The sequence below is a fragment of the Lactuca sativa genome, chromosome 7, assembly GCF_002870075.4.
Source record: "Lactuca sativa cultivar Salinas chromosome 7, Lsat_Salinas_v11, whole genome shotgun sequence".
NCBI classification, from domain to species: Eukaryota; Viridiplantae; Streptophyta; class Magnoliopsida; order Asterales; family Asteraceae; genus Lactuca; species Lactuca sativa.
Genome location: NC_056629.2, coordinates 42,697,821 through 42,708,798, shown reverse-complemented (window position 1 = coordinate 42,708,798; position 10,978 = coordinate 42,697,821). Strand labels below are relative to the sequence as shown.

Here is a 10,978-nt window from a genome sequence, read left to right as displayed (position 1 = left end):
TTAAATCCTCATAACTTCTTCATCCGACGTCCGTTTTCGCCCATGTTTTTCTCGTTACGCTACTTCTAACGAGATATTCGATTCTCGTTTAGGTCGTGTTGGCTAAAAACCGCTCGTTCTAATATTCGAATTTCGGGCTGTACACTGCTAATCCGAAACTTCGAAAAATCATAACTTCTTCATATGAAGTCAGATTTGGGCGTTTTTTTTATCGATGTTCTTAGTTTAACATATTCTACGACTTTTGTTTAGAGCGCTAAATCTAAATCTCGCTCTATCGTAAATTCACTATTTACGCTTCCCGGTATCGTGCCGGGTTTGTTGCGAAACTTTGACGGGTCATAACTTGGATTTCGGCGTTCTTTATATCCCCGGAATCGTTGTTTCGACCACTACAAATTTATGTAGAGATATTGGGCTTATCTCACACTTTAATTTTGACGCTTATTTTTATTCTTTATTAATTATACATTTATAATTAAATAATAAGCACATAAATACACATAATTCACATAATACTCAAATATTTCATCTTTATTACTTCAAAAAGAATTACAATAGTTGACCTAGACTATTACATCGTCAAAAATGCTTAGCCCTGAAACCCAGGCGTTACACCATCTCATACTCAAATTCATACAATCTATATGTCTCATTTCAATTAGATCTCTTATACTCTATATATCTCAATCCATTCTCAATTTCATACACTTTGTATGTCTTATCTCAGTTAGGTCTCATATACTCTCTATATATCTAATCTCATACTAAATCTTATGTAATATGTATGTCTCATCTCAACTCTAACTCGTGTTCTCATATCTCAACCTCATTACTAAAGGAAATATACTCATATATCTTTCTCATTCCGAAAGGAAAGATACTCATATCACAAATTTCATTCGCGAAGGAAATATAATCATGTCTCAATCTCATTCCCGAAGGAAGATACTCATACCTCAAATCTTATTCTCGAAGGAAATATAATCATGTTCCCGAAGGATTATCAATCTCGTTTTCCGAAGGAAATATACTCATGTTACCAAAGGAATATCAATCTCGTTTTCCGAAGGAAATATACTCATGTTCCCGAAGGAATATCAATCTCGTTTTCCAAAGGAAATATACTCATGTTCCCGAAGGAATATCAATCTTGTTTCCTGAAGGAAATATACTCATGTTCCCGAAGGAATATCAATCTCGTTTCCTGAAGGAAATATACTCATGTTCCCAAAGGAATATCAATCTCGTTTCCCGAAAGAATATACTCATCACATGCCCTATTGCATGTCTTTATGTATATCGCATACATATACTCAACTTATATACATACATGCTTAGATACATGTTTTCTATGTATAATCATGATCTATTTATGTCTCATAATTTGATGTCATTCACTTAGTGCCTCAAGATTCTCATACATACATGTAAACATATATATAATTTAAACATATAACAATCATAAAGAAAGAGGGAGAGTGATAACTCACCTTATCAGTTAATGAACACTATCTGTCCCACTTTGGCTCCTTTTGTCCATTATTACATCTTGATCTATCTTTTGCTCTTAGGCATATTCATACATATTCACAAGCATATTAATACTTGTCTTAGCCTATTAAGAACTTAATTACTCATAAGATCAAAATAACCACTTAATGGGTTAAAACTTTATCTTTCATTCTCTATCTCAAAATCTCATTTAATCAATGAATTAAGCATTTCTCAATACCTAATTTATTATAATATGACTCCAAAGCATCAGTTACATAAAATAATTAGTTAGGGTTTCAAACTCAATTTCTCATTGAATTGATCATACTCATGAAGTCACAAACAAAGCTTGTTATTAGCATAAACACTCTCATTAACATCACTAACAAGCTATATCATAATCTAAGTCAACTTGCTTAAATCATCAAATCATCATTAAGCCCTAATTAGCTCAAAAACGGAGAAAAAAATTACCTCATGTTTTTTTGATGCTCAATATAAGCCATAATCACCCAAAATCGCCTCTTGATCATCCCTCATCATCAAAATCGACGGAGCTTAAGTGTGGGGGTGTATAGGTGCGTTATGAAGAGAACAGAGGCAAGCTGGTCTTTTGATCTGTTTTATTCTCACGCCGTGAGAAGTATTGCTCATGTTGTGAGAGGTGTTGTTCACGTCGTGACATTCATATACTCACGTCGTGAGTTCTAGGGATCAATGAAGTACATTGCTGATTTTGGGGAATTTTTGTCCTAACTTCAAACACACATATCTTTTTCGTTTCTTATCCATTTTCGATGATCTTTATATCCACCAATTTTGCCTTTTTGGCCAAAAATGTATTTCTCATTCATTCCTTCTCTAGAACTCACACATCTAACATCTTATATTGACTTAAACTTATGTTGACCATCTTCATGAAGTTACAACTTCATATTTTCATCTTTTTCTCATAAATGGCCAAATTGTCCTTTCTAGTCATTATTTGACTAAAAGTCAATCCCTTTAAATTTTGGGTTGTTACAAACAACCTCCTCTAATGTGCACCCAGGAGGACACGCTGTAAAAGGAAGACAAAGGATAGTTTAGAAAGCCATACTAATGGATGGACTCCGACATTGCTCTTTGATGCCTAAGTTAGATTTCAATTGAATCTATAGGTAAAATTGCTTAGGTTTTAAAGATGATGCTTACTCTTCGATGTGCATTTGGTGTCCTTTTATACATGCAAGTTGGTTCGAGTTGTTGCCTTCCTAACTGGGTATTGCCTTTTGTACAGAAGTTGCAAGGGTAGAAACCCTTCAATAAAATAATATTGCATTTTCCATGTTTCCCGGGATATTGCCTAAGAATCCATATGGATGATTTGTTTGCTATAGTTTATTGCTATTCGGTATGCTTGATCGGGTTTTATTTGTTATTGGCTACCGACCTATATTGTACTTGGGCTTGTTGCTTGTGTCTTGATTTGTTTTTAGGTGCACTAACCTATCCTTGTGTGTAGGCTGTTCCCCATACGCCATTAGAGGCACATAGGAAGCTTCTCTGCTGTTAATTAATTCAAGTAAGCGATAAGGTTGATTTGGTTTTCTTTTGATTGTTTGAGATATTTGTTTGTGGTATCTAAATCATCAAATTTTGTTTGTGAAATACCCACAATATGACGATGGCTTTGATAGTAGATGTGAAGAACTGAATGCGACCTAATAATATGTGTTACAAGAAAGTTTGGGTATTTAGTTTTCTTATTGCCTGAACACATAAATACGTAATGAAAGTAAACTCTTCAGAATTTTGTGTATAGAACATAGTTAAAAACTGATATTTAATAAATTAATGAGGTATCGAGCCTTTAGCAATCTAGACTGATATCGTGTATTTTTTATTATATATATTGATATATTTTATATTAATTTTTATAATCTTATAGAACATAACAAAAATATTAAAATCGTAGTTATTTTAGAATATTAAAATTCTTATATTTTATAGAATATTAGACGATAGAAAAAAATTGATTTAAGAATTCATCATGTATTATGAATTGTGTAGTGGTTTTGTTTGTTATGCACTCTAAAAGAATAATAATAATAATAATAATAATAATAAATAATGTTGTAATATGCCCCAACAATATATGTTATTCATCTTTTATTTGATTTGGGTGTATATGAGTAAGTTGTCACTACAGAGGATAGAAAAAATGATGGACTCTCTGCTGCATAGTGCCCCTAAAAATAGTCAGCAATTGGATTTTTGTTTTCCAAAATGCAACAACTACAATGGTTTTTCAAGACCGTTGAATAACTTTAGGCGTTGTTGCATTGATGTTAGGAGAAGAGGAGAAAAGATAAAAGGAGAATGTTTGGTTCAGTTTTTTCTAAGGGAAAATGGTATAAATGCTCTACGAACTTTCTATGGTTGGTCTATTTGGTCCCTAAACTATTTTTGTGGTTTTATAAGGGAGCGAGTTAATTTTTGTCAGGTCGATTACGTCCTTATGACTAAAGTGAAGGAGTCACCGGATTATGTTGACATTTGTTGACTAATTTTCCCATACTAACTTTGAATTGAACTTATGTGTCAATATTTTTGTTGTCTAGGTACAACCTCTTGAAGCACGAGACCACCTTATCCCTCCAACAACCAAGCGCACAAACTCCTCCTTATACCACCATTAAACCATCTTTACACCACCTCTGCTAAACCCGAGAACTCCAACCGAACTCCATCCATTAACCACCGCTACTACCACCTCAGATCATCCGAACCCCTGATAACCTCGATAAAAAACCCATTTAAACTGGAAACAACAACCACCTTTAACCACCGCTTCAACCACCAATACTGCCAACACCATCGACGAATCTTTACCCCGTCATAGTCCCTCCCTATCTCACCCACGTAAACCACCATAGCCGAATTCCACCACCTCTGGTTCCATTCTCCTCGACGAACACAACAGCCGAACATCTCAACTTCATTGTTTCACCTAGCCACCACCTTCACGACTCCCTTAAACCACCGCCTGTGAACCCTCAGAACATCTGTCATCACCTTCGTGAAAAACCATCACCAAGACCATAGCCAAACCTCTAAGCAGGAAACGACCACCTTATATTGACCGGAAACAAACATCACCGTGAGTTCTACCTCCGCTAAACCAACACCGGTAACCACTGCCACCTCCGGTTTAACCCAAAGCCACCACCACCAATAAAGCCACATGTTGCATTCGTGTTTCTCACAAACTGAAACCACCATCTCTACCTTTGTTTTCTCACAGTCGAGCATCACCAGACAACCACCACCCCTTCTATTGTTTTTCACATAACCAAAAACATAAGCCATCAGTTTGTTTTTGAGTAAAATAGAAGAAGAAAGAAGGAAATATTTGTGTGTGTGTGTGTGATCTCTTTCGAACAAGAGAAAAGGAAGAAAATGTTGATTGTCTGTCATCCAAACCGGCTAAAACAAATAAATGGACTAAAAGGATAGGTTGCCCACAACTTAGTTCCTTCATAAGTCATAAAGTCATGAAAAAACTTAAGTGACTAAAATGGTCAACCCTAAAAAGTTCGTGAGCTATATGTGTCATTTTCTCTTTTTCCTAATGACATAAACGTACGTAACCAACCAAAAATTAAGCCATAACTGTTTTTAATAATAAAATGAATTAAAATTCTTGTAACGAAAAGATTATGAACTTTTTTGATCAATTAGCGGTGCATTTATGTTCATAGGACGCAATTTCACAAAAGATTAATTTCACCCGAAGCCAATTTCAGGTTTTGCATTTACATACCTCTATGCATGCAAAAAGTGTTGGATTAATTGGTTAAAAGGAAAGTTTGTTTTATTTTAGGAAACTTGATATGGACTTGTTTTAGTTTTTGTGTTTGTTTAGGATACAATTATGTCTAGTATAAATAGGGTACAAGTTCAGATGTTTAAGAAGAGTTTTTGGGGTATTCTCGTTTAATTAGAAAAGGCTTAGAAATTTTCTATTGTTCTCTTCTTTCTTCTTTTACCTGCATACTTGTTTCTTTTTGTTTATAAGTGAAGCAAGTTCCAAACCTAAGTAATCTTACACTTGGTATCAGAGCGGTTTCGTTGAAGGGGGTGCGATTCGAGGTTAATTACAAAGCAACCCCGGTTTCTTTTAATCAAGCTTGTGAGAGACTAACCGGAGGCGCGAAGTAAAAGAACGGGAAGACATCAAAGCGGGTGACTTTGAATCGGTTCGTTTTGCGGGTGATGGAAGACGGTAAAGGTGGTCGTGACCTTGTCTTGTTGTCCGGTGGAAGAGTGCTCTCGGAACAAGCTTGATTAAAGAAGTCGGGGTTAAGAAGAAAAGGATGTCGTTGTTTAAAGAAGGAGGTTCGATGACGTATCAAGTTCCGGTTTTGACTCCAACGAATTATCCGGTGTGGGCGGTCAAATTCAAGTCGATTATGGATGCACACGGCATATGGGAGACGGTCGAACCAAAGGCGGGTGAAACATCGGATAAAAAAAAGTCAAAACAAGCTCTTTCTTTTTTGTTTCAAGCGATACCCGAAGATATGGTGTTGCAAATGGCGAGTTACACCGAACCAAAGAAAGTGTGGCATGAGCTGAAAACATGGTATGTGGGAGTGGATCGAGTGAGAACGTCTCGGCTTGCAACGTTAAAGAGAGAACTTGAAAGTTTACGCATGAAGGATGGTGAAACGGTCGATGATTTTGTGACAAAATTATCCGGTTTAGCTTCAAAAACAAGGAGTCTTGGATATGAGCTTGAAGAAGGTGATTTGGTAAAAAGGTTACTAGATTCGATGCCTAAGTCGTTTCTTCAAATCGTGGCTTCAATAGAGCAATGTTTCGAGTTGGATTCAATGTTATTTGATGAAGCGGTTGGTAGATTAAAGACATACAAGGAATGTATAAGAGGAACCAAGAAAGTGGAGGACACTCAAGGTGGGTTGTTGTTGGCTAGTGAGGAAAAATCACATGTTTGTAAGCATTGTGGCAATGGAAGTTCAAATCGGGATGACTTTGGACGTGACCAGGGAAGAGGTCGGGGGTCTGGGAGAAGTCGAGATGGTAATGAACGTGTCCGGGATAAAAGTCACGTTAAATGTTACAAATGTGGTGAGCTTGGTCACTATAGAAACGAGTGTCCTAAATGGAAAAAGGAAGAAGCGAGTCTAATCGAAGAGGAATCGACAATGTTTTGAACGAGTGGCTTAACCGATTAAGGGGATGATTGTTGGATTAATCGGTTAAAAGGAAAGTTTGTTTTAGTTTTGGAAACTTGATATGGACTTGTTTTAGTTTTTGTGTTTGTTTAAGATTCAATTATGTCTAGTATAAATAGGGTACAAGTTCAGATGTTTAAGAAGAGTTTTTTGGGTATTCTCGTTTAATTAGAAAAAGCTTATCAATTTTCTATTGTTCTCTTCTTTCTTCTTTTAGCTTCATACTTGTTTCTTTTTGTTTATAAGTGAAGCAAGTTCCAAACCTAAGTAATCTTACAAAAAGGGCTTTGGTAATAAAGTTTACACAACTAAGAAACCTTTGTACATACATATAAACACATTTTCTTTTAGCTCTCCCACCTATGTTTTTATCCAACTCTCTCAACTACCATAATTTGATGATAAATTTCACATTCATTGGATGTTCAATATACCAAAACAAAGGTATTATGGAGTAGAACATAAACATTTAACATTTATCCATGAATGTATAGAATTCTGAAGTTATGTCAAAATTTGGGAAAACCCCATTTTTGGAAAATGGGTAAATTCCATTTTTCCAACATGAAAGAAAACAAATGAAGTTTGCATGCTTGTACTAATTAAACTATCATAGTTCTCTTTCACTCTTTGATGATATCATGGAGGCAATTATGTCATTTTCCTACTATTTTGTAAATCAACTCCTCCAAGAGCCTTTCTTAAGTCGCCTTAAAATCATGAACACACCAGAAAATTTACTTACCAATTGATTAGCTTTTTACTACATGCATGCATTCTTTTCAATAAACATGCATGTATGTTGGAGTTATGTGCATATTAGTTTTAGTGGTTCTTCATATCTTTACATAAACAATTTAAACTCCACAACAAACAAACATAAATCGAAAGAGAAAACAATCACGAAAATGTTATTAACATGAAAGTTTGTTTCCAAGGATCGATTGAGTCTAGATAGCACCAATGTTCTTGAGGCCCAAAACAACACCAACACCAATAATATGACCAACAGTCCCACAAGCTAAAGTATCAGCAAGAGTGAAGCCAGCAGGGTCGCCAGTTTGGAGGCCTGAATCCCTTACCTCAAGCTTTAGCCCCGCAGTTGCCTTCCTGTTTGCTGATGGTGCCAATCCAAATCGACCAGCAAACAGCATCAAGGTTGTTGATGTCACCATGATCTATATACCCAAACAATTAGCCTATAGAAACTCTTAACTATTCGTTTATTGTCATGCATTCATTTGATATAATTGAATATAAAAATGCTTGAATAGAAATAATTTACCAAATTTGTGGATGACCCAATGAAATCACAACGAACACCTAGAGCTCCCTTTCCCTTTCCCTTAGGCTTCATTGGTAATGCTACCTGGTTGTATTTTATAACCACATCAGTTTTAAGTATAACATGTGAAAAATAAAGATGAAAAAAAAACAAACGGTGTTTTTTATAATATAAATTAATTACTAAGAGGAATATAAGATTTATAAACATTATACTCATTACATAATCAGAATAAACAAAAAACAAATTACTTGAATGATTACTAGTAAATACAAAATTCCTCCAAAAAACTTAATTTTTTTATCCACTGCTAAGTTGATCAACATTTTTATTTAAATTACTACAAAACATGAAAAATTGATTACTAAGTACCAAAAAAATATGAAACATATAAACTTTTTGGGTATTATATTTGACTTTTTTATTATAATAAACCACTACATTTAATCAAACATACATATTTAATGGTTTTTTCATATTTATATATCTACACAATTCTCAGTAACTATTCGTTCTTACAAATTTACCATTTTCTCATTTATGAAACAACCATTATTAGTTTGCAACAACGAAAAAGGGCCGATCATGGTTGACTTATTGAATTACCTTACTTTGACTTGCTGCAAACTAGAGGTTGGTAAAAATATTTATAGCTTGTTGTAACAAGATAAAAGTTGCTTAAAACTAGATTTTTAGTTTGTATACTAAAATTTTAAAATATTATTATAATAATATAATTTTTGTCATTATATCTAGTATACTTGCAATTGTTAAAAACTAAAAGAACTTGGACAAATCATGTCAACCCGCACCGATTCATTTCAACGCATAAAAGCAATTTTACCAGTTACCTATTGTATTTGGCAATATAAAATGACTTTTTTCATGTTTCTACAAGACATTTGTTAATTTAAAAACAAAAAAATCGACACAATGATTCAAAAAAACTATTACAAGAAGTAGAATAAACTTACCATGCTTTGGATTGGGGTGGGTGATGGTGAGGTGGCTTTGAGGCCAGTGAATTGAGGGAGAGAAGACATGAGAGCAGTTGCCATTTGTGATTTTCTTTGAGTTTGAAAAATGGATTTGCGAATGATCTTAAAGCAGAAGCTACATGAAAGAGCAGAGGGTTTATGGCCGTGGAAACTTGAAGTAGGATAAACTATGATCCTTGTTGTCCACATGGCTATCTGTGGTTGGTCACTCTATATCCACTAGATTGTATTGGTTATTATTTTATATTTTTTTAATAATATAACTGTATCTTTATTTTTCTATTTTCTTTGGTTAGATATCTTAAGTTCTTAACAAAAAGATTTATAAATCATTGTATTTACGAAGTTTTTGAATAGTGGGATTTCAAACAGTATAGTATATTTAGATAATTGTTTAATTAATTATATGGTCATTATGTTTATCTTTTAAAAGTCAAGACTTATTTTAACAAAAATTTTATCTGTTTTTTAAAAACTGATTATTACAACTAAAAAAAAAAGATGAAAACTGTTAAAATTCTCTAAAAGTATTAATCTATGCTTATGAGATGTTTGGATGTGTGCCTTTATAATAGTTTCAAAAAGTTATGTTTTAAGTATAACTACAAGAAATAAAAAAGAATTAGCGTCGGCAAAAGTCGCCGATAAAAGTTAGATTTGTCGTCGATAAAGGCAATAACAACAACACATTGCTGCTAAAAAGTCACCGATACTACCCTGTTGTTATTGTTCAAAATGTCGTTGGTAAAAATATTTATCGTTGTTAATACTCGTGTCGCCGATAATACACTCTGTCGACGGTAATTCCCTCCGTCGCCGGTAATATTATTTTTCATTTTTTTTAATCAACACTTTTCGGGTGCAAAAAAACCGATACGTATCAACACTAAATGTAGAAAGAAAAAATAACATAATAGAATCCAATTAGGTACCAATTAGTGTTATAATTTCATACAAATACCAAAATAAACAACAAAAGTGTTATAATTCCAATAAATACCAAAGTGTCACAACAAGTCTAACATACAAAACACAAACTAATTATCCGACGAACTATCATCTTCGTTCTCATCGTTTCCTCCTTGAGCTTTCCCCGATGAAAAAATGCATAAAGTTCCTTCTTACATGTCGGGTCGTTGAACATTTTTCTTTTACTTGGAACATAAATAAAATTACAAACACAATTACCAAATCAACATGCATTTATTGATCATTATATAGATATATGAAACTTTGAAATTAAATAGTTTTGTTTTACAAGAAATGGTAGCTTACTTTCTACTTATTTTGTGCTAAAGAACCTTAAATACAAGAAATATCAAAGTACATTGCTATTTCTTATACTTGGTACAAAAACAAAATTACAAACACAATTAGCAAATCAACATGTATTTATTGATGCCAAACTACATTGCTATTTTTAGTCCAGGGACAAAAAACCAAAGTACATTGCGATTTCTTGCACTTGGAACATAAACACAATTACAAACACAATTACCTAATTAACATGTATTTATTGATTATTATATAGATATATGAGACTTTGAAATTAATTAGTCTACTTATTTTGTGTTAAATAACCTTAAATACAAGAAATACTAAAGTACATTGTTATTTCTTGCACATGGGACAAAAACACGATTACAAACACAATTACCAAATCAACATGCATTTATTGATACCAAAGTACATTGCTTTTCTTACACTTGGGACAAAAAACTATATTGTTATTTCTTGCACTTGGGACAAAAAGCTAATTACCAAAGCTTTTAGCAAATAATCACCACAAACCAAAATTACCAAATCAACATGCAGTTATTTAAATTAAATAGTCTTCTTTTACCTGTGATGACTGTGACTGTGGTGGTGGCTACAATGACTGTGCAATCAGTGATATAATAAAAGATTTTTGGCCGATGCCTCTGATATGGCCACACCGTCACCTAATACTCTCTTGA

General features: G+C 33.6%; 2 protein-coding genes across 2 annotated transcripts; one reads left to right on the top strand and one right to left on the bottom strand.

The window, feature by feature from the left end:
- Positions 1 to 5,855: 5,855 nt before the first annotated feature.
- LOC111880778 (uncharacterized) lies at positions 5,856 to 6,716 on the top strand. The gene has a single exon (XM_023877190.1). The coding sequence runs from the start codon at positions 5,856 to 5,858 to the stop codon at positions 6,714 to 6,716; it is 861 nt and encodes a 286-aa protein (XP_023732958.1).
- Positions 6,717 to 7,621: 905 nt separating this feature from the next.
- LOC111880682 (photosystem I reaction center subunit psaK, chloroplastic) lies at positions 7,622 to 9,154 on the bottom strand. The gene is made up of 3 exons (XM_023877098.3): positions 8,997 to 9,154; positions 8,023 to 8,106; positions 7,622 to 7,915 (listed from the first exon to the last, which is right to left on the bottom strand). Exons 1-3 carry the CDS (start codon positions 9,078 to 9,080, stop codon positions 7,688 to 7,690), a joined length of 396 nt encoding a protein of 131 aa, XP_023732866.1. The 5' UTR covers positions 9,081 to 9,154; the 3' UTR covers positions 7,622 to 7,687.
- Positions 9,155 to 10,978: the final 1,824 nt, after the last annotated feature.